The 25,603-nt window shown below is 39.0% G+C and overlaps 1 protein-coding gene across 1 annotated transcript in view; it reads right to left on the bottom strand.

The window, feature by feature from the left end:
- The window catches only part of NECAB1 (N-terminal EF-hand calcium binding protein 1), a 191,282-nt gene that overhangs the window by 100,541 nt on the left and 65,138 nt on the right, over positions 1–25,603 (bottom strand). Inside the window, exons 4-5 of the mRNA XM_049633604.1 lie at positions 10,441–10,466; positions 3,876–3,973 (exon numbers count right to left, since the gene is read on the bottom strand). Of these exons, the coding sequence (XP_049489561.1) occupies positions 3,876–3,973; positions 10,441–10,466 (124 nt within the window). The remainder of the gene's footprint in view (positions 1–3,875; positions 3,974–10,440; positions 10,467–25,603) is intronic.

A 25,603-nucleotide genomic window follows, 5' to 3' on the forward strand; every position in this document is an offset into this window, starting at 1 on the left:
ATAAGATACTAGCAAATCGAATTCAACAGCATATAAAAAGAATTATTCACCATGATCAAGTGGGATTCATTCCTGGGATGCAGGGCTGGTTCAACATTCGCAAATCAATCAACGTGATACATCACATTAATAAAAGAAAAGATAAGAACCATATGATCCTGTCAATCGATGCAGAAAAGGCCTTTGACAAAATCCAGCAACCTTTCTTAATAAAAACCCTCGAGAAAGTCGGGATAGAAGGAACATACTTAAAGATCATAAAAGCCATTTATGAAAAGCCCACAGCTAACATCATCCTCAATGGGGAAAACTGAGAGCTTTTTCCCTGAGATCAGGAACATGACAGGGATGTCCACTCTCACCGCTCTTGTTTAACATAGTGTTGGAAGTTCTAGCATCAGCAATCAGACAACAAAAGGAAATCAAAGGCATCAAATTGGCAAAGATGAAGTCAAGCTTTCACTTTTTGCAGATGACATGATATTATACATGGAAAATTCGATAGACTCCACCAAAAGTCTGCTAGAACTGATACATGAATTCAGCAAAGCTGCAGGATACAAAATCAATGTACAGAAATCAGTTGCATTCTTATACACTAACAATGAAGCAACAGAAAGACAAATAAAGAAACGGATCCCATTCACAATTGCACCAAGAAGCATAAAATATCTAGGGATAAATCTAACCAAAGATGTAAAAGATCTGTATGCTGAAAACTATAGAAAGCTTATGAAGGAAATTGAAGAAGATATAAAGAAATGGAAAAACATTCCATGCTCATGGATTGGAAGAATAAATATTGTCAAAATGTCAATACTACCCAAAGCTATCTACACATTCAATGCAATCCCAATCAAAATTGCACCAGCATTCTTCTCGAAGCTAGAACAAGCAATCCTAAAATTCATATGGAACCACAAAAGGCCCCGAATAGCCAAAGTAATTTTGAAGAAGACCAAAGGAGGAGGCATCACAATCCCAGACTTTAGCCTCTACTACAAAGTTATAATCATCAAGACAGAATGGTATTGGCACAAAAACAGACACATAAACCAATGGAATAGAATAGATACCCCAGAACTAGACCCACAAATTTATGGCCAACTAATCTTTGACAAAGCAGGAAAGAACATCCAATGGAAAAAAGACAATCTCTTTAACAAATGGTGCTGGGAGAATAGGACAGCAACATGCAGAAGGTTGAAACTAGACCACTTTCTCACACCATTCACAAAAATAAACTCAAAATGGATAAAGGACCTGAATGTGAGACAGGAAACCATCAAAACCCTAGAGGAGAAAGCAGGAAAAGACCTCTTTGACCTTAGTCATAGCAATTTCTTACTTGACACATTCCCAAAGGCAAGGGAATTAAAGGCAAAAATGAACTACTGGGACCTCATGAAGATAAAAAGCTTCTGTACAGCAAAGGAAACAATCAACAAAACTAAAAGGCAACCAATGGAATAGGAAAAGATATTTGCAAATGACGTATCGGACAAAGGGCTAGTATCCAAAATCTATAAAGAGCTCACCAAACTCCACACTGGAAAAACAAATAATCCAGTGAAGAAATGAGCAGAAAACATGAACAGACACTTCTCTAAAGAAGACATCCAGATGGCCAACAGGCACATGAAAAGACGCTCAACGTCACTCCTCATCAGGGAAATACAAATCAAAACCACACTCAGATATCACCTCACACCAGAGTGGCCAAAATGAACAAATCAGGAGACTATAGATGCTGGAGAGGATGTGGAGAAACGGGAACCCTCTTGCACTGTTGGTGGGAATGCAAATTGGTGCAGCCACTCTGGAAAACAGTGTGGAGGTTCCTCAAAAAATTAAAAATAGATCTACACTATGACCCAGCAGTAGCACTGCTAGGAATTTACCCAAGAGATACAGGAGTGCTGATGCATAGGGGCACTTGTACCCCAATGTTTATAGCAGCACTCTCAACAATAGCCAAATGATGGAAAGAGCCTAAATGTCCATCAACTGATGAATGGATAAAGAAATTGTGGTTTATATACACAATGGAGTACTACGTGGCAATGAGAAAGAATGAAATATGGCCCTTTGTAGCAACGTGGATGGAAATGGAGAGTGTGATGCTAGTGAAGTAAGCCATACAGAGAAAGACAGATACCATATGGTTTCACTCTTATGTGGATCCTGAGAAACTTAACAGAAACCCATGGGGGAGGGGAAGGAAAAAAGAAAAAAAAAAAAAAGAGGTTAGAATGGGAGAGAGCCAAAACATAAGAGACTCTTAAAAACTGAGAACAAACTGAGGGCTGATGGGGGGTGGGAGGGAGGGGAGGGTGGGTGATGGGTACTGAGGAGGGCACCTGTTGGGATGAGCACTGAGTGTTGTATGGAAACCAATTTCACAATAAATTTTAAAAATAAATAAATAAATAAACAAACAAACATTTAGAAAAAACATTCTCATTTCTTGTTATGTACCTCAAATGCCAGAATATCGTTTTTAATTTACCAACAGGAAATGTAATTCTCATCTCTTGCCCCCTCCATAGCAGTCAACACTATCGACCAGTCTGTACTTCATTGGAATACCCTCCCCAACTTCTGGATGCCACAGTCTCCCAGATTCCGTCTCCTCTTTCTGCCCACTCCTTCTCATCCCAACTCATTCTCCTCCACCCACCCACCCACAAAAGTTGCAGTTCCTTAAAGCTCAGTGTTAGGTCCTCTTCTTGTTTTACTGTATATTCTCTCCCCACATGATGTCACTCACGTTCTTTGCGCAAATGTTGACAATTCACAAACATACGTCCAGTCTAAACTTCACCTGTCAGATACAGATCTCTGTATCCGATGGTTTACTTGAATTTCCTTAGATGTCTCAAAGGGAGCTTAGATTCAACAGGTCTAAAATAGAACTCACGAGCTTACTTCCTCAAACCCGGTCTTCTTTCAGCAGTCTATGTGGTGCCACCACCAGGCACACCAGCGAAAAACTAGGATTCACGCTGGACATATCCTTCTCCCATTCCCCATATTCTATCCTCCTCCAAGTTTTATTGACAGGATCTCAAACATATGTACAATTATTTTCCCTTTCACCATATTGTCTGCCAATACCTTTAAACTACCAACATCTCTCGCCTGGGTTAGTGAACTGGCCTCCTCATTCATCTTCCTGATTCTGTTCCCCACCTTCTCCACCCTAATCCCAAGCTGAGTCTTATATGGGCTTTTCAAAAGACTGCATGAGTTTCCACATCTCTGCTTAAAATGTGGTTGATTTATTTACATCTAGGAGGCAGGTCTACATCCTTAGGTTCACCAACAAAATCATGAAAGCTACGGCCCCTCTCTGCTAAACCAGTTTCATCTCAAATCACGCCACTCTTGAGTTTTCTAGACTTTAATCTTACCGACTATCTTAATTTCCTTGAATGCCCTGTGCCTGCTCCATGCCGCTCCCAACACGGGGACTTTGTACATGCTGTTCCATGTGTCTCTTTCTCCTTTCCCTAGCTATAACTTCATCTGCAACTGCACAGGTGTCATTGCCTCCAGCATGAACCACATGTCCCACCTCATGCTGCCCTCTGTTGTGCTATCTAACGATGGCTTGTTCACACACTCGTCTCCTTACCAGAGTAAGAGCTGCTTGCACAGCTCTTTGTATCCTTGTATCCTCAGCAAAAAGCACAATATCTGGCACCTTACGTTTTGGAATGACTACAATAGGTCATTTAATAGCGAGAAAATAAGTTGTAGGTGGTAAAAATCAATACATACTTTTATGGTACATTAGGGAACAGGTGTGATTTTCCAAGAAAATGTTTTCAAAGAAGAGATTTTATAGAAAATAAGCACCAACATTTCCTTACTTTTTTCGTTTTGCCCATGGCCTTCAGGATGGAAAGATTTAGGTCTTCAAGTGCTGCTAGTACATTCTCATATTCACCCAAGTGCTGAGAAAAATATTCTAAAAGGAAGAATATTGAAAAAAGTTAATGTTTGCATTTAGGTATCCTAAAGAACAGCAAAATCAACTGATAATTAATTCCATAAATGAGCAAAACAAATTGCATGTTATAACTGAAAACTGGAAGGTTTTCAAAAGAGACTAAGGTGTCAATATATTCATTTCAAAAAAAAAAACCCTAAACAGTTACAATTATCCTTGAAGAAATGCTTTTTCCTACAATAGGGAAAAAAATGAATCTGGATCTATGGGCAAGACTATCACAATAAAAACTATTCTCAACAGCATACATTACTATAGTAATCATTAAGATATTAGTTTCAGAAAAAAAAATACATGACATTTTATCATCTCTCCTGGGAAACATTTAAGGAAGGTAAGCTCTCCTCATGGCTAAGAACTAATAAGGCTACAAAACACTAAGATGGCCCTCTTGGCATCTCTCATGTACTACTCTTGTCATAATTTATTTTTTCCACGATTTGGGTGGAGCAAAAGGTATATTTACCACATTTTCAGTAGGCAGAAATAAATAATACATTGGGTGTTACAATTAAGAGTATGGAATATAGACGGTTCCCAAACAAGGTGATATAGAGGAGAGATACATGCAAAACCTCATCTTTACTTACAGAGATCTATGTATTTCTGAAATGAGAGATCTAGCTTGACCAAAACTCATAGAAAGTCATACGCTGAAAAGACCTAGAACTTTCAGTCACTAGAAAATCATTAGCCCTCACCATTCCTGTGAACTCATCATTGGATGAGCTGTAGTTTATTATTGCCTCTCCTTAGTGTGCCATAACTATTTGTGGAATCAAATAGAATGGCAAGCATAATCCACATAAAGCTATTTGAAATCACTGAGATAGATTTCAGCATGTCTTATGGAAACTTTAATTTATTTCATACTCCAGATGGAATTATTTGTTGACACTGATATTAATAACAAATTGGGAGTACCACTGAATGATTTATTAGTAAGTGTGCAGAACTCATCTGAGAAGAAAAATAAACACAGGTGAGCAATAAATCAATTCTAGATTATGGCTGTCAAACTATGGTTTGTGTACACATGGATTAAAAACACACAGCATGCTTTTGACAAAAAGAAAATGCATTCCTGATGATGTAGTTCTTAAAAAATGTGTGGTGTATATCATCTCATAGAAAGGTTCGTCCAGGAAGGGATTAGTTGGAAGATAAATAAGGAAGCAGATACTCCTTAAATACCTGCTTGACGGTAACATTTTAATTCTTGGCTAGGATATTGATTTTCTCTGAGTGGTGACCAACGTGTCTGACCTTGTCCATGCCATTATTTGCAATCAATGAATAAAACCGTTTATGAAGTAGGAAGCAATTAATGTGGCTACAGAAAATCAATTTAAAAAAATTATTATCAGAACAGAATCCACACTAAGTTGCAACAAGGAAAACGTGTAAAGAAAAATGGAAAGAAGTAAAGCTGTTAGCACATTTTTACTTATTTATATACAAAGACTCAAAAAAGATTGTAATGGGGATCTTAAATGTAAGCATGCAGAAATAGATTAAGTGGAAAATAGGATGTGGTGCTTAAAAATCAGGTTTAAGAAAAACAAAACAAGAAGGAACACCTCCTAAAATATTTTCATGAACAATATATCTGGCTTAACTGATGAAGGTCCCTGGAGAGAATATAAATGGTCTTTCCACTGTGAAATTAGATTTATGAAGGCACATGCTGATAAAACACATGGGAAGGTTTCTGAGCTGACACCTATCTAGCCTTCATGCCTTCCTTCTTTTATTCATCCACTCATTCATCTCAATTATCAAAGCAGTTAGGGGGAAAAAAAAATCACTCCCTAAGCAATACACTGGGACACAAAGAAAATAACTCTCAGAATAGAGAGAACTGCAGCACCTAAGCTCAGATAGGAGCTTAGGTGTAAGGGTTATTTTGAGGAGGTGCAGGTCAAAGTCACTCAGATTGTATTATAACTTAGTAAGGGGCACGTTCCAGGGCAAGTGGGGCTCTAATGAACTCAAAGTGGGAAGTCAGACGAAAGAGCCAGGACATTTAATACAGATAAAAGGAGAGAATCCCCAATCTCCACTTCATCATGGTGAGGTTTCATATAGTCATTCCAGGACTTAACATTTACTTAGTGCCTTGTTTAAGGAGCCTACAACCAGGTAGGGGAAATAAACATTCCAACAAATAACTGTTATACACATGATCATTGTGCCAGACAATGGTCCAAGAACCCAGAAAACTGTCCTTCAGAAATGGAGAGATAAACAGTTTTCCAGAGCAGCAAAACCAAAAGGAGTTCATCACCACTAGACCAGCCTTAGCAGAAATGTGAAAGGGACTGCTTTAAGCTGAAATGAAAGGGTACTAATTAATTATTAATGAGAACACATATGAAAGTGTAAATCTCACTGGTAACTGTAAACATACAGTAAAATCCAAAATAATCTAATGTAAAGGTGGTGGGTTAATCGATTATAAAGCTAGTATGAAGGTTAAAAGACAAAAGTATTCAAATAATAATTACAATAATTTACTAGAACCACAAAATTAAATATGCAAATTGGGATATCTAAAGCATAAAAATTTTCATGGAGGTGAGCGAGTAAAATATGTAGAGCTTTAGAGCATGTTCAAACTTAAGTTGTTATTAAGTTAAAACAGACTGTTATAAATTGTTTTATGTAAGCCTCATTGTAACCACCTACACTAGGTGTACACACACACACACACACACACACACACACACACACACCAAGAAAAAATTGAAATATACCACTACAGAAAAGTATCAAGTCACAAAGGAAGAAAGCAAGAGAAAAAGAAAGAGAGGAACTACAAAACAGTCAGGAAACAACCAATGATATATAAATAAGCATATATGTATAAATCCTTAGCTTAAATGCAAATGGACTAAATTCTCCAGTGAAAAGACAGAGTGGATGAATGGATTGAAAATCTTTTGTTGCCACCAAGAGACTTATTTCAGATATAAGGACACAGACTGAAAGCGAAGGGATAGAAAAAGATCTTACATGCAATTAGAAACCAAAAGAAAGCTGAAGTAGGTATACTTAGATCAGATAAAACAGACTTTAAGACAAAGATTATAAAAAGAGACAAAGAAGGTTATTATGTAACAATAAAGGGCCAATCCACCAGAAGGATATTACATTTGTAAATATACAGGCACATAACACAGGAGCACATAAATATATAAAGCATATATTAACAGATCTAAAGAGAGAAATAGACAATACAATATAGTAAGAGACTTTAATATGCCACTTATATCGATAGACAGATCATCCAAACAGAGAAATCAATAAAGAAACAATGGCCTTAAATGACACATTCGACTAGATAGACCACACACACACACACACACACACACACACACACACACACACACACAGAACATTCCATCCAAAAGCAACAGAATACAAACTCTTCTCAAGTACACAACGAACATTCCCCAGGATAGATTAGATGTTAGGTCACAAAACAAGCCTTAATAAATTTAAGAAGACTGAAATCATATCAAGCATCTCATCTGACCACAATGATGTAAAACTAGAAATTACAAGATGAAAACTGGAAAATTCACAAATCTGTGGAGATTAAACAACCCTCTCTTGAACAACCATGAATCAAAGAAGAAAAAAGAGAACACAAAAAAAATAACTTGAGACAAATAACAGTGAAAATACAAGAATACCAAAACTTATGGGATGCAGCAAAAGCAGTTCTAAAAGGGAAGTTCATAGAGTTAAATGCTACCTACATCAAGAAACAAGAAAGATCTCAAATAATAATAATCTTTGCACCTCAAGGAATTGGAAAAAGAACAAATGAAACGCAAAGTAAGTAGAATGTAGATCTTAAAGGTCAGTCATGGGGGGTAATATACAAGGCAGTAACTGTAGTTAGTAATACTGTGTTACATATTTGAAAGTTGCTAAGCGAATACATCTTACAAGTTCTCATTACAAGACAAGAACTGTGTGTGGTGATGGATGTTGACTTATCTATCAAAGTATATTTGTCAATGTCAATGCAGGCATAAGAGTATCTGGAAGGATATGCTCCAAGCAGTTAGCAGTGGAGGTCACTATCAGGCAAAAGGAGAGACAGAGACAGAGAAAGAGACAGAGAGACACAGAGAGAGAGAGAGTGGGAGGGAGGGAGAGAGGGAAGGGGGGAGGCTGACATTTTGTCTTACATGCCAATGTAAGTCTGTATTGCTAAAATTTAAAAACCAGTTAGGTATTATTTTCATAACTAAAATAAAGCAATACTTTAACATATTTTGATTTCTAGGTCTATAATTTAGTTAACTAAGTAAAAGCAACAGAATGAAAGTTGTTAGATACCTGGACCTTTTAACTGGCTTCCCTGAAAGAGCACAGGAAATCTATTTTTCATGCCAATCAAATGTCATCCCTCCCATGCACCAGGGCAAATTTTCTCGGGATGTGAGTCGACAGATTTTACTTGCGTGCACTGAAGCATTTGGTTTTGATTAAAATCCAACTTAAATATTTACTTTATATTTACAAAATAACAAGACACGAAACTATACTCTGGAAATTAAAATGCATATTCTTGAGCAGAGAGGGGGAGGATTATAACACACAATTGGGACTGCAATCACTGGGTTTAAAAATACAGAGCAATTTGGTTGCATTAAAACCCCATATACTAGTTCCTTAACTATGGGGAAATTCATAGCCAAAGCTTTTTCTAAGTACAGAGTAGGTTTCTAATCGAGTTCTATTATTATAGAAGACAAATTAAACTTTTTTTTGTAGCGGATTAAGTGAAGATACACAATTACACCGAGAGGATAATGTAATACTCTTTGATGACAATACATAAGCAACATAGCAAATAAGAGCCACTAAATGTCTTCATCTTAAAAGCCCTTTTAACAGTTTGCTTTCTCATGAGCCATGCCTACCTAAGCAAAGTTAAATAGACAACAAAAAGAATTAAGTGGATGATTTGAGGAAATCCTTATTTTGGCTTAACCTATCTAGAAATGGGTCTCCCAACCTCACAAAATTATTGACATAATCTTCTCCATTTCCCTACTCCATCTCTCCACTTCACTGGCAGGGACCATCTGCCCATGGATGAGAATGGATCACAACTTGACCTTGATCGTGATTGCTGTTCTTTAGAAAGCCTGGTGGCCAGGGTCCCCACGGGCCCTTTTGCCTCCTTGGCACAGTTTAATACCCATGTGTGGACAGATCATGGTTTGATTATGTGTAAAAGCATGTCAGGATTTCCTCCGTTTTTCTCTGTTAGTGTTTCATAACTAACAAAACATGAACTGCTTTAGTACCGAGATACCTTGCTTCTGCAGAAACAGCTTGCTTTTCAGCTGGATTCTTCTCACGGAATACAAGATAGACACAATACAGGAACAGGAAATAGTTTTTTATGACCATTGGAAAATTTGAAAGCTCATGGTTGGTGATTATCATATTTGTGTTGTCCTGAGTTCTTTTCTTGAAAGCTTGTATTCTGATATATTGTCTTGGCATATCCTCACTTGGTGTCGCTCTACCATTTTTGATGAAATGGAAGATAACCACTCTTGAATATTGTAAAATGGACTACGTGATGATTTGGTAAACTTCAAATTTATAAGGATTATAAGATATTCAGGAAGTGCTTATGACTTCAATTAAGAGTTTCAAAGAATATCATCTATAAAATTATTTCTAAGAAGCCTAGACAATAAACTCAAATTTGGACAAGGTGTTATATATTTATCTTAAAACATAAAGCTTAAAACCTTCCAGTGTTCAGAGAAAAATGGCTGTTTCACACTGAATAGTCTCATAGTGCTCCACAATTTACTCAAAACAAAAGATAAATCTCAGAAATATTTGCCTTCCCACAGTCCTAGCCTTTGACTTTTGTTTCCAACCACAAAGATGAAGAAAATAGAAGAGGCTATTAAATCAAGAATCTGTAGAAATTCCTCTCTCCATTGAAACTTGTTTTGCAAGTGACATTTCGAACTCCAAAACTGTTTAGGCAGGTATGGGACAGAGTTGTTTTTACATGTCAAGGGGGGTCAGTCTTGCAATCTATTTGAAAAGAATAATGAAGTTGTATTAAACACCAATTTAAAAATATATTCAAACTAGTGGAGAGTTTTCTACTATGAAACTAATTGTACCAAATGCAAACAAAATAACTCTCCTCCATGAACAAATTGAGTCCCAACTCTTTCTGCAATGAAAAACATGCTTGAGTAAAACTCAGTTAAGATAAATCCTTTGAGATCTCAATTATCTTTTATATTCCCAAATTCCTAATCTAGGACATTAATTTTAGGGTATATAGAAATTTATATAAGATGGTGTTCTTTTTCATTCTAAAGCAAGTAGTGAGTTTGACTGCCTCCCCCTCCCCCAACACAACTTACCACATAGTTCTTCTGTGTCGAGATTGCTGAAAAGAAAAAAAAATAGTTACTTTGGTAATATTTAAGTTTTTAAATAGTTCAGTACAGTTATTCCCCAATTTAGGTTACAATAATAATAGAGGATATGTAGTTATGGTATTTTTCATGTAAATTCTACGTTGTTTACTCAATTATGTTAACAATGATTATATCAGATTCTGTGAACAAATAATTGTTGGCGTTTGTGTTTTCCCCAGTATCATGCTGGGGAATACTGCATACTGGCTGAAGAATTAGAGGCTCTGGAGCCAGAATGCCTGAGTCAAATCCTGACTCGACCATTTACCACCCTGGGACCCTGAGTACTTTGCATCCCTGGGTCTCGGTTCCTCAACCACAAGGTGGGGATAATAACTTCTGTTTCATATGAATGCAATAGGATGTGAATGGGTTAATAAATACAAAGCAGTTAAAAGAGTGGCACAAAATAAGCACTTAATAAATGTTAGCTATCATGATTTCGGACTTGGTAGAACTACTAGAACTTCCATTATCTAAATTCCATCTTGGAGGGAAGTTTGACTCAATGTCTTCTTGGAATGATTTCTAAAACATAATGAAGAGTTACACGGCTTAATATTTACATGTAAACAACAGATGCCTTTTACGAATGTAACTATGGAACAGCAGATGAAATGTTAGTAGATATAATACATTCCTATCAGAATAGTGTCTTGACCGAGGAAGGCTTGGTAAAGGAATGCAAGAATGGTTGAAAATCAGGCAATAAATAAATACAACACTACATTGTAACTTAAAGGAGAAAACTCATATTAACTACTAGATGAGACATTAATAAAATTTTAATTTTAGAAAGTTCATTTAAAATTTTTTTGAAGTTTATTTATTTTGAGAAAGAGAGAGAGGGAGAGAAACCCAAGCAGGCTCTGCACTGTCAGCGCAGAGCCTGATGTGGGGCTCAAACTCACGAACCTGTGAGATCATGACCTGAGCCGAAATCAACGGTTGGATGCTTAACCAACTGAGTCACGCAGGCACCCCATTAATTTTAGTGAGTTTAAATGAAATTGAAATAAAAGTAAACCTCTTAAAGATTAGAAAGACTTACTAAGAGTCAGCTGCAAGCACCAATTGACTGAAAATCTTGTACTTCATACAACCGCCACAGGTCAAAGTTCAATGTAAATAACCATCATAATCCAGTTATCGTCTACACAGCAGTCAGGGTTGCTGGGCACTGGGTCATTTTACCAGTAGTGTGAGTTTAAATTCAGGATTCTATCCCCAGACATTGAGTATTTGATCTTGGATAAAGGGCATCTCCTTCCTTAAGCAGATCTCTTTGTAAAGCTGTATGTGCCACCAGGCAGAACATGTAAAGTCTTCTGCGGAAGTTTTGGGGTAGGTTTCTGTTCATTCATTTATCCCACGGGCTTTCACCACTACACGCCACGCATTGTTCTGTCATAATCAACCAGGTGGCAACAGATCCTGAGAAGAGTATGACCAGTCACTAGTCTCTAGCAACTGGATAGACTTAAACTCATAGAGTAAATAACTAAAATGCAATTAAATTGCTGCTATGGGGGAAGTGGCTGACTGCAAAGTCAGCAGTGACTCCAGAGGATAAAATTTTGAGTTTAAAGAGGAGTAGAAAAGGCAGACAAAGGAAGACCATTCCAGTGAGAAGAAACACTATTTGCAATAACAACTACAAATGCTAGGAGTAGTTCCTGTGGCTGCAACATAGGCCATTAATGAAGAATGGGACCAAACAATGAAAAGCCTCCTGTGATAACCTAGTAGGCTTCTTGGTTCTCTTGCCAATTTGGAATCATAGAGAGGATTTTAAAGAAGGTGAGTGACATGATCAGACTTATACTTTAGGAAGGTCACTGACAGACGGGTTGAGATTCGATAAAAAGAGGGCGAAAAGAGGCCAAGAGACCAATGTGGACATTGTTACTAGACTCTGGGCCAGCTGATCCCAGATTGGAAGGTAGAACCCAAGGGGTGTGCAAGGCCATCCGCTGGAGGCAAGAAGATATACTTCAACTTTATACACACACACATACACACACACTTTTAAAACTTTTTATTTTGAAATAATTTCAAAATCTACAAAACAAGTGCCCTTCACCTAACCCCTCCCCCAGTTGTCAATATTTTATTTCATTTGTCTTACCACCTTCTTTATTTTCTCTGTATATGTCTTTTCAAACCATTTGATTGTATGTTGCAGATATGATATCCCTTTACCTCTAAGTACATCAGTGTATATTTTCTATAAACAAGGAAGAAACTTACATACAAGTGAAATTAATATCCATTCAACGCCATTATCAAATCCAGAAGTTCTCAAATATTTGTATTTGTATTTAACTTTATGCCTTTTCATTTCTTTTTGTGTAACTTTATAGTGTATTAATATTCATACAGTGGTGCACACATAGGATTTGTAAGTCTTTATATGGATTTCGAGGCAAAAAGCAGTACCTGATATGGGAGCTTGGAGGAGGGGGCAGAAAGAATAGACAGATGTGAAGAAATTTGAGGGAAAACCATCAAAACTTGGAATCCTGTTGGATTCAGAATTAGATCACTTAAAATTTTTAGTATCATTTCAAACATTTTGTTCATTAAAACACAGGTCATTTCCTAACCTTACTGTTTTCACAGAACTTCAGACTTAAAAAGGACATTAAAGGTCACTTTTGTTTTTGTATTTTCTTCAGAATGGTTCACAGGTTCATAATGAGATTTCTTTTTCATTTCAAAGGAATAAACAGCCCAATCCATTATGAAAATTAAATTATGTGGACTATATCCTAAAACATAGTAGTTCAGAGTAATTTGCATGACATTAGCTGCACTTGTTCCTTAATAAAAGGCTATGTTCCTAAAGTACTATAGTGCTCCTCTCCTCAGACATTCTTTAGCTCTTTCTGTGCTATGTTGTTTGTAGTAGGTAATAAAGCACAGTTCTTTTTTCTTTTTCAATTTTATTTATTTTGAGAGAGACAGAGAGAGTGCGAGCCAGGGAGGGGCAGAGAGAGAGGGAGAAGCTTAAGCAGGCTCCGCAATGTCAGCATATGGCCCCAGGCAGGCTCGAACTCACGAACTGAACCATGAGATCATGACCCGAGCCAAAATTAAGAGTTGGATGCTCAATGGACTGAGCCACCCAGGTGCCGCCGGTTCTTTTTTTATAGTAGACTTACCTGTGTGAATTCTATAGGATTGATTTCTTACAGGATACCTCCAGCCTGTAGTCACGTGGGATTGTAAAGGAATATTAAGCCGTAGATGAGCCCAGAGGATATCCGATAGCATGGGATATTGTTCGGTTTCTTTTCATGTTTGTAGCAAGAAAACCTATACTCTTTTAGCTATGCCATTTTTTTTTTTAAAGAAAGCTAAATGGAAAGAATAAATGCTAGTTACATTGTAAACATTCTTACTGAAACAGAATCAGAGGGGGTGTTACTATCAGAATTCATTCTCAGCTAGATGCCAAAGAGGGGTAAAGAACAAACATATTCATTGCAGCCTGACTGACAACTGTGGGGGAAAATTGAAACTAAATGTTCATTAGCTGAATAACTAAGTAAACCACATATCATTATATAATCATTAAAATGTATCCACAGAGTTGTCAATAGCTTGAAAAATGCTTAAGTTTAGAAGTTACGTAAAAATGTGAAGCCAGATATAAATGGTATATATAGAACCAAAAAATGTGACTTGGGAAGAAGTGAGGAACCATATCAACAGCAGATCGCATTGCTTCTGGATGCTAGGACTTTGGGTGGGTTTGCTTTTTCCTTCTTTATAGCTTTTGAAACCTTTGTTTTTCTTATCATTACAAGGTTTCATTTATACTGGAAAAAGTGTACTTCATGATTAAAAGCAAACTGAAGCAGGAAAAGATGTTAAGCATAAAAGGCAAGGTTCATATCATTCTGTTCACATGACTTGACTTGTGAATCCATTTAGTATAAATTACAATATACCTGTCCGTTTGGATTTGCCACTCAATTTTGCAAAAGCACCCCTCAGAAACTCCAAGAACAGCAAGGACAAGATACACTGCACACCATTCATTTACAAGTCTTGGGGACAGCTGAAGTTGTTTTGATTTGATCTTCTGTGTTGGGCACTCTAAGTTCAGATGAACTAAACTGCTTTCCTGAGGAGTGTGTTTACTGTCAAGAAAAGAGAAAATATTTGGGAAGTCCAGACTGATTTCTACTTGAGAATTCAGAATCTTTCTAATAGAACCTTTTACACGCCAGCTCTCAATTCTAGGATCCACCTCAAAATAGTCTTGGCTTCATGTTAACATTCTTAGTCATCTCTGAAGTATTTTCTAACAGAGTTGGCTGCCTTTGCTGTATAAATAAGTGACTCTCTTACTGAAAAACCACCATTCTGAACTCCTTCTTTGCTTCTGATTATATTCAAGATTTTTAGCTTCTTCCTCAAAATTAATACACTGTGGATCTTAGCAGGAATCTTTAAAGTCTAAGTTCCAGCTCACCTTTTACTGACCTTCCAGTGCATCCCTCAGCCGCCTGAATATCACCAGTGTAAACAGGTTTCTTCTTCAGTGGGCAAAACAGTTTGCTAAACACTGCTAAGCTTCCTAATAACCTGAAGGAGTTAACACTGGCCTCCAAAGAGGTTTACTTCTAGACAGTATTTGAGGCAAGGAGAATGTGACTCAATGAGCAATGCACTTAGCTCCTCCCTGATGGGAGCACTGTAGTGATACCCACTTGGGTTTATCGGCAGACTAGCAGGCTGGCTACATCACAAATATGCTCAGCCATCACAGTGTTCATTTTACAGAAGAATATCACGATCTTCCAGTTCACTAAGAATAATCCGAGCAGAATATCTTTCTGTTAGCATCAGAGCAACTGTGTTCAGCTAGTTCTGACTCACCAAGCAAAACAGCATTAAGGAAAATCAACAGAAGCAGTACTGGAAGATCCGAATGATAAAGGACCTGACCTTGCAAATGTTGGGATAGATTGTAATTCCATGATGTGTATATGTACTTGATCACACAAGAATCCCCGCCCCACCAGAGGGACAGGGCAGATTGTGAGAGAGACTGGAGCCTAGAATGGGATGTGCCTCCTGGGGGAGATCAGGTGCTACAGACACAAACTGAACTGAGGTGAGCACTCTCAGCTGAGAGACATCCATCTGGAGGACAATAGAGACAGAACGGGGGCCAAAGGGATTTTAGGAGCAGATTCTATTCAGATATCCTCATAGGTGGGTTGGGGGGGGGGCAAGTTACTTTAGTCACCAGACCCCTGACCCAAGAACTGAATATGAGGGTCCAGCATGAATGCAGGTCCTTGCTTATAAAAGAACAGCAATACCACCAGGGTTATCAAATAGGGGCCATGCAATGAGCCAAGGAAACCAGAACCAGGCCAGAAATGGAGATTGTTTTTAAACATTAAAATTTTTTCCCAGTGTAAAATGATTACCACAATCAGGCTGACGAACGCATTCATCATTTCACATAATTACCATCTTTTTTAAGATTCGTTCTTATAATCAAGACAAATGCTCAGTTGTCAGAAGCAAGACAATAAATGAGGCCAGGCTATCAACATGGTTGACATGACGTGGCATTCCAGGACAACTGAGTAAACACTCGTAAGAGCTCTGTAAATCCCTTCTGCTGAAGGCCACAATTGTTCCTAGCGCCAAAAGTGAGTCAGACCCTGTGATTACAGGTGAAATGGTCCCAAGGATATGGAGATGAGGGCTACGGAGTGTTGTAGGCAGGCAGCATTTGGCAAGCAGCTGGCTCTAAGTGCAGGCTTAGAGTCTATAGTGATCATAACAGACTTTGCATTTGGGTGTCCTCTATAGGAGGAATTTGTAGGAGGTACCACACGCAAGAGTCTGAACCCTGCTCATACTGGGGCCAATTAAGGACCGACTATTTTCACACATAAACACAACGTCTCATGCGAGAGACAAAATGAGATTGGAAAATCATTGCTTTTCCAGTCGAAAGTTAATCATTTACTCCCCCAAGATATAGTAAACATTTGCTGCGTGCATTGTACTGGGTTGACCTGTGTCTCCCAAGAAGACCCGTTCAAGTTTTAAACCCCATACCTACACCTATGGTCTTGTTTGGAAATAGGATCCTTGCAGATGTAATCAAGTTAAGATGAGGTCATACTGAGTGAGGGTTGGCCTTAATCCAGTGATGCGATCTGTAGAAGAGAAGGGAAGGGAAGCTTGGATTCAGCGACAGGAAGGCAGAGCCTGGCATGATGCTGCCATAAGTCAAGAATACCAATGCTCGCCAGCAACTATCAGCTAGCAGCTGGAAGAAGCAAGGAAGAATACCCGCCCTGGAGCCTTCAGAAAAAGCATGGCCCTTGATGAGACTTCTAGCTTCCAGAAAAAATTTGGTATTTGAGGCTACCCAGTCCGTGGTACTTGGTCACGTACCTGGGAAGCTACTACGTGTTCTGCTACACACTGTGGGAGGTTCAAAAGTCACACACACAAAACAGTACCGTCTTTTCCCCTCTGTGTCATTTTAGTAACCCTGGAGCATTTGGTGAACTGAAGAGCTGGTTCAAAAGTTCTTACTAAAAGTTGTTACTACATTGCATTAGATGAATGGAAGTTCAGGAATTCCAAATGAAAGCTTACGCCACCCTGAGGAGTCAACTATGGGGAAAAATAAAAATAACAAATTAAAAAAAAACAACAAGAACTCAAAGTTAAATGGCAACAGCATACACGGAGTACTTGACATATGCCAGGTGCAACAGTGTTGAGAGCTTTATCTGGTGTGTCTAACTTCCTACATCTCTGATTTCACCATCCCCATTGTACAACTAGGGGACTAGGTCTTAGGTGAAGGTAAGCCACTTGTCTGAAGTGACACATCTATCGGGTGGCAGGGCCAGGATTCAAACCCAGGTACGTTTGACTCAAGAATGCTCTTAACCATTCTTTACCATTCTGGACTCAATAATAGATATTTGGAGTCATCACATGTGGGTACTCAAAACCATAGGAATAGTCAAACTGCACAGTGTTTGTAGCAGGAACCATGGACGAATTTTCATTCAGACTCTTCAATCTAAAACATCCCGTCCTCACACCTACCAAAGGTGAGGATAGTGAGTTCTCCAATTTGCGCTTCCTCCACCCGACTCTGAAGTCACACAAGGGCAGGTACTTTATCCCACTTACAGTATAACAAATATGAAAAACAGGAACTGACACAAGGCATGGATTAACGATTAGTACTTTTTGAACTGAATCCTAGAGATGACCCTAATTTAAGACACCAGTACAGAATAATTCCATTTACGATGCATGAAAACAATTAAAAACCTGGCAACATATCTAACCAAGGATGTGAAAGATCGCTGCATTGAAATCTATAAGACATTGATGAAAGACACCGAAGACACAAAGAGGAAGATATTCTGTGCTCATGGATTGGAAGAATATTAATACTATATTAATATTAATTAATATATAATCAATATATATTAATATTAATTAATATTAACGAATATATAATATATTAATTAATAATATATATTATATATTATTAATTAATATTAATAATAATATTAATATCCAAAGCAATCTATAAATTCAGTGCAATCCCTATCAAAAGTCCAATGTCATTTTTCAGAAGTAGGAAAAATAATCCTAAAATGTGTAGGCAATCACCAAAGACCCCAAACAGCAATCTTGTGAAGGAAGAAGGAGGCTGGAGGCATCATGTTCCCTGATTTCAAACTTTATATATTATAAACCTATGATAATCAAGACACTATGTTATCAGCATAAAAACATGTATCTATTGAACAGACTAGAGAGCCCAGAAATAAACCCATCAATTACAATTGACAACTGACAGTCAATTTATGTCAAAGGTGCCAAGAATACACAATAGGGAAAAGACAGCGTCTTTAATAAATGGTGCTGGGAAATGTGGACAGTCACATACAAAGAATGAAACTGGACCCCCATCTTACACCATACACAAACCTGAACTCAAATTGATTAGGCTTAAATTTAAAATGGAAGTTAAATACTTAAATATAAGACCTTAAACGACAAAACTCCTTGAAGAAAACACAGGAGCGTGAACAACTTGACACTGTGTGTTGGCAACGACTTTTTTGGACATGGCACCCAACGTAAAGGCAACAAAAGAAAAACAAACAAGCGGGACTTAACAACTAAAATCTTTTTCACAGCAAAGGAAACTAGTAACAAAATGAAAAGACAATCTATGGAATGGGAGAAAATATTTGCTAATTGTATATCTGATCCGGGGTTAATATCCAAAACATATACAGAACTCCAATAACTCACTAGCCAAAACCCAAATAAATCTCACTGAAAAATTTCCAGAGGGCTTGAACAGACATTCTTCAAGACATACAAATGGCCAACAGGTGCATGACGAGGTGCTCAACATTACTAATTATCAGGAAAATGCAAATCAAAACCATACTGAGATGACATCTTACAACTGTCAGAATGGCTATCATCCAAAAGATAATAAATAACACGTGTTGGTGAGAGAATGGAAAAGAGGTAATCTTGATGCGCAATTGGTGGGAATGCAACCGGGTACAGCACTATGGAAAACAGTATGGAGGGTCCTAAGAAAACTAGCGATAGAACTACCATATGATCTTGTAATCCCACTTCGGGGTATTTATATGAAGAAAATAAAAACACTAGTCAAGAAGATCTTCACATTGCAGCATTGTTTACAATATCCAAGATATGGAAACAACCTAAGCGCCTATTGACAGACGAGCAGATAAAGAAGTTGTAAGACATACATATGAGTATTGTCCAGCCATGAAAAAGGGAATCCTAACACTTGGAAAGACATAGATGGACCCGGAAAGCATTATGGTATGTGAAATAAGACAAAGACAAATACCAGGTTCCAAATACTGAAAAGGAGCCTAAAGAGAATGGGTGAAGAACCAGCTGATACTGAGGTCTCAGAAGTCAAGAAGAGAGGTGCAAGAGTTCTCTAGACTGAAGACAAGACACAACAATGAATGAAGAAGAACCGGTACGGTTCACATTTAATGTCTTGGGCAACTTTTGAACAACCGTTTCAGTCCTTCCCTGAAATTGGGAGCCTAGGAAATGCAGGCAGTGAGAGGAGTTCAAAGGAAGAGAGAATGTTCTATTCCCAGCCCCCACAGGCAGAGAGGAAAGGGTGGTAACAGGTGGAGAGGGGCCAAGTAGATACAGGGAAGAGGAATCTGAGGCCCAGGTGTAGCCTTAAGGAGGGGGAAGCATATTTCTTTGTCCAAGCCTAAAATTAAAAAAAAAAAAAAAAAAGAGACACCTAATTGGTTCATATCCATGTCTGTTTTCTAGTTAAGAGGTTTCTAAATCTAGCTGAGCATCTGAACCACCTGGAGAAAATTTTTTTTATGTAGATTTTCAGGCATAACACTGAGAGATTATGCTTCAAAAATTCAAGATGTGGTTCAGGAATCTCTTCTTTAAGACTCTGCCAAGGTGACTTTAGTAAACAGCCTTTACCTTTAACACTATTTCTCAAATTGAATTATTTCTTAGAAGTGAAACAATCTGCAAAGAATATCTGCTGCACTGTAAGTGGTAGCTTAAATTTATTACAATTATATACTGCACGTTACTAGCATAAGGTCGATAATTATACCAACGGGATATCCTCTATTTACTTACTTCTTCTGGCTCTTCGTAAGTCCAACTTCCATTTGGTAGCAGACAGAACCCGCTCATACACAAGGTCAGTTCCAAATAAATATAGCACATTTGACCCTGCTCTCTTGCAAGCCATACACGTTGCCTAGTAGAGAAGACCGACTTGAGTAAAAATTCTCCTGGGTCACATTAAGGTGCCGTTGCATCTTTTCCCTCAGGGCTTCCTATCCGCGTAGCTTCGGTGTATCCGTTGCTGACACTAATGCTTACTTTTATCTCCAGTCCCGTCTTCAAACTCAAACCTCATTCTGGCTTCTGCGATCAATCACCTTTTGGGCTTTTCCGGTTGCCCAGGCTGCCGGCTTTGACACGAGCGCCTCTCAGCCCTGAGTGTAGGTAAGAATCACGTAGAGGGCTTGTTAAACAGACTGCTGAGCCCCACGCCCAGAGATTGTCTATTATGAGGAGTGGCCCGTGAGTTTGCATTTCTCTTGAGCTTCTCTTGAGCGGCAGGGATGCCGCTGCGGCTACTGGTTCCAGGACCGTAGTTTAAGTAGCACTAACTGAAGCTGAGTGCAGCCTCTTGTCTTGGTCTACTTTTATTTATTTTTTTAATGTTTATTTTTGAGAGCGGGAGAGAAAGAATGAGCATGAGTGGGAGAGAGGCAGAGAGGCGGGGGGAGGGGGGAAGGAGGGGGGTGCGGACAGAGGATCCGAAGCAGGCTCTGCACGGACAACAGAAAGCCTGACGCGGGGCTCAACCCATGAGCTGTGAGATGATGCCCTAAGCCAAAGTCAGACACTTAACTGACCCAGCCACCCAGGTGCCTCTTTCTCGGTCTACTTTGGACCGAGACTTTCTACAACCCTCACGTCATGAGCCACAAGCGTCCTCTGTCAGCTGCCAGCTGGCCCTGCCTCACCTGTACTAAGTTGTTCACAGCACGTGAAGAGAGTCTTCTCTAATTACGGCAGGCATTTGTGAATAGATTGCCTTCAAACCTCCCTTTTGAGGATTCAAACAGGATGTTAAGTCAGTTTTCTCCACGGCCCTGATGTTGAACAGATTTTCTGTGCACAAATAATGTTAAAAATTGCATCTTGAACGTTATGTCAGGTATAAAAGTTGCACAGGAGAGAATATAACGGATCTATGTTTTACGCAGATTCTTTTGCAAAGTTTTTCATATGTAGGAAAAAAAAAAACCCACTCTGACTTTACAGTTAATTGTATCGGTAAGGAAATATTGGAGAGGAGGTTCAGGGAAAAATAATAAAAATTTACCAGGCACTGTTTTCATCATACTGTGATTTATAACTGCCGAAGCATAAAATAAGTGTAAGCAGTTGCTGTGGCTTTAACATTATCCTCTTAACTGTTGGAGGATTTTGAGCTCTAATTGGCTGACCGACGTCCATATCTCCCAGAACTAAAAAGCTGTCCCATGGCTCATATCCTCAGATATGGATATGCGACTCGCCCCCGCTCCAATTCCTTTTTCTGTTTTGTCTCACTGCCACCTCTCCGTTGCTCAACGCCAAGCCCCCTCCCCTGCTGCCCCCATCACGGCTTCCAGTATCTGCCAGAGAGTTCTTCCCTTTTATTTGTCTAACTTTCTTCACTCTTATTTCTTCCACCTCCTGCCATTTCTCATACCAATTAGTTTTGACATTGAAAAGATAAGCCTTCGTAACTCAGTAGACATAACTTGCTTATTCTGCTCATCTCTTCCATTCTTCTCTACCATCATCCCCTACCTGTGGGAAACCTGCCCTCAACTAGATGTTTCTGGTGGGGCTGTTGATCAGAATACCCCATATCTGCCTTACTCAACCCAACCCATTTGGTCGCATGCATGTACATGAAAATATTCTCCTTTCCCCTTGGCTGTGATGATGGCCCCCAGTCGAGCACACTGTACAAGTGGGGCTGTTTGGAGTACTCCTTTGGGATTTTATGTATGGGACAGCTCTGGAGGGACTGAGGTAATATGATAGAGCCTTACCCTACCCAAAGCCACTCACCCGCCTCACCACAAGGCAGAATCTTATCTGTGGTAGAATGGACCGTGACAATCCTGAGAGAGAAATGACTGGAGAGAAGGGCAGGACATGGAGTGGGATGGAATGAATGAATAAATAAAAGCAATGACCCCAAGTCCCTAGAATCCCTGTGACAAGCTTTACACCATCCCCCGGTCATGGAATCAATGAATTCTCTCTCTCCCTCTTTCTTAATCTGGTCTGAGTTTAGTTTCTGCCACCTGTGGCTGAAAAAGGGCTGAGAGTTCATAACCAATGATAGCACTTCTTTTCTACCAAAGGGAAAGTTACTCTTCCCTGCACACGGGACATTAAAATATGGGACTTTTGCAGGCTCCGCTGTGTCTGCTCCTGAGTGAGGTTAAGCCCTTCCCTTCCTCCTTCCATGTCAGAGTTGTGTCTTATCTAGCTCCTTCTCTACTTGGAACTCAGAAACATTCTCCAGAGTAGTGTTTCTCAAACTCTCTGTGGGGAAGGATGAGATTTTTAAATTTCCACTTTCTGCCAGAAAGTTTTGTAAAAACTTTCTGTATAGTTTTGTAAAAAACTATAAAAATGAATTACTAGACCATGTGCTTGGATATCGTAGCAATGTCAAAATGCTATGGAAGTTTCTAAATACTGTCAAGTTTTCTTCATATCGCATCATGGACAAGTAACAGTTGGTGGGCCACAGTCCATCTGTGAGAGAGAGGTTATCATGTGGAATCAAGATATATGGTATCTATTCCAACATTCTCATGTACTGTTATCAAGCTTCTGATGTCTAAGTTTTGTATGTGGGTTGGGGGAGGAGAAGTAAGGAGAATACTTTATAACAACATTTTGAACTTTGCATGCACTTCCTATCTCCAATATCCAATAGAATCCCTTCTATTCCACTTGTTAATCTATCCACTCAAAAACTGCCTAGTGATCTCATATTTAAAAAAAAAAAAATTAAGGGGCGCCTGGTTGGCTCAGTCGGTTAAGCGTCCGACTTCGGCTCAGGTCATGATCTCGCAGTCCGTGAGTTTGAGCCCCGCGTCGGGCTCTGTGCTGACATCTCAGAGCCTGGAGCCTGTTTCAGATTCTGTGTCTCCCTTTCTCTGACCCTCCTCCGTTCATGCCCTGTCTCTCTCTGTCTCAAAAATAAACATTAAAAAAATTTTTTTTAATTAAGTTTATTTATTTTGAGAGACAGAGAGAGTGGAGGAGGGGCAGAAAGAGAGGGAGAGAAAGAATCCCAGGCAGCCTCCGTGCTATCAGCGTGGAGCCTGATGCAGGGCTCGAACTCATGAACTGTGAGGTCATGACCTGAGCCGAAACCAAGAGTCAGATGCTTAACCAACCGAACCACCCAGGCACTCCAATCTTACGTTTTTAAAAAATCACTCTCAGGGAAAAACCATATAAATTCAATCATGAACAAATACAAACATCTACATACATGTGCTGATCAATATATTCCTTCAATGCCCTGCATATCCCCCTTCAGGACCAATACATGAAGCTACCTCATTGGTTTGTTTCACCAGATGCCTCATTTTACTAAGATTTCCAAAACTCAATTTTGCAAGTTTATCTGAAACATCAGTGTTGCCACTGAAAGCTTCATCTTTATCATCATACATACGGTGTACCTGTGTGTTTGAGCAGGTGACAATCTATGACATGGCATAACATTCAAAAGGTAAGACAGCACCTCCGGTGATAACTGTTTCCCTCCCATCTCCTCCCCTACCCGTACAGTTCACTTCCAGCAGGGGTGTCTACAATTTCCAACCCCGTGTGTACCTTTCCAATGACATCCTTACATACACTTAACCAGTTCATGCATATGTATTTTCTCTCTTTTTTCTTTATCAAAAAGTAGCACACTCTGCAGGCCATTCTATACTTGACAATATTTCTTGGACATCCTTACGTATCTATATATGTCTCAATCTTTAGTAGCTACATACTTTTCTACCAAATGAAAGTACCACAGTTTATGTATAGAGACCCTATTCAATGAGTATAACTGTTAAGCAGGCTACCTCCAAACTAACTGAGAGGCCATTTATATAGAAAGAAATACCACATCAGTGTGTTCATGTCTGACTCATCCTCCCAAGTCCTGGCAATTCCCTCTGCAATTTATTGCTATGAGATAATGTCCCATTCTCAATGGACCAGTTGCATGCTTCACACCTCGGCTGGGATCTGTACCGTGAGGCAGGATCCTGTAGTGGCTGAGAATCAGGAGATCTGAGCTTGTGCCTGGCTCTACCTTTTACCAGATGGTAAACTTACCTTAGGCAAGTTACTTATATTTCTAGGCTAGAATTCCCTCATGTGTAATTAGGAATGATAATTACTATACCTTTCTCAAAGGATTACTTGTGAAGACTGTATAACCTAACATATGTAATGCCTTTAGCCCAGTGCCTGGAACATAATTAGTATCCCCCAAAGTGGTACCTCTCATTCCTAGGGACATTTAGATTAATTACGCTTCAGCAGAACAAAAGGGTGAGAGGTTCTCATTTATTTGCCATGTGACGGCATTTCCTTTACTGTTAACCATAAGGCACGGATCACCTTTTATTAGGGGAAGATGGTGTATATTGCAAGACCTACGCTGTCTTATTGCCAAGTTTTGATTATATCGTGGCAAAGGAAAGAGAACAAATGCATAAGATTCTCTTTAGTCTTTTATCTTTCCTAATGTCAGGGAAATTCTGCATGCTTTCTTCTTTGCCAGAAGCTCAAATGAGGAAGGGAAAGGTGGAACTATGTGTCATCATCGCCAGTCACATTGGATTATTCTGAGGGAGAGAAGTTCCTGTTAACACAGCCTTGTGGATGAACCTCTCCTTGATGGTCCCTCCTAAGATCAGAAGAGGGGACACTGAGGGGAGTGTCTTCAGTTCTCCTTAGACAATGGAAACAGTTCCATCAGAGACCTTATCATCACAGCAATCTGAGGAGCCAGTGTGGTAATACCTGATTGTTACCGAATGCTAATAAAGGGATCTGTAGAAGCCCTTTTTCAGTACTTAGAGTACAGAGGCTTTCACTATAAAGGCTATAGTATAAAGTCTATATAGAGAAGAAATCTATTAATTAGTGTGAGACCTAAAAGGAAGAAAAAAAGATGATCTCTAGTATAAAAAATTCTCCCATAGAGTCCTCAGGCTTAACTTATCTTATACCACCCTTACAGTAGTAGGTATATTCCTCCTCCATGAACTGTGTTCCTTCTCTCCCCTGAACCTGGAAAGACCCTTCCTTCCTTCCTCCCTCCCTCCCTCCCTCTCAGATTGTCATGAGCCCCTTCGATGCTGGGTGTGTGTTCCATGCTCCTCACGAAGTTGTTTCTGACCATGCTAGCCCTTCTTTACATCCATTCTCCTGAGCC

The sequence above is a fragment of the Panthera uncia genome, chromosome F2 (genome assembly GCF_023721935.1).
Source record: "Panthera uncia isolate 11264 chromosome F2, Puncia_PCG_1.0, whole genome shotgun sequence".
NCBI lineage: Eukaryota > Metazoa > Chordata > Mammalia > Carnivora > Felidae > Panthera > Panthera uncia.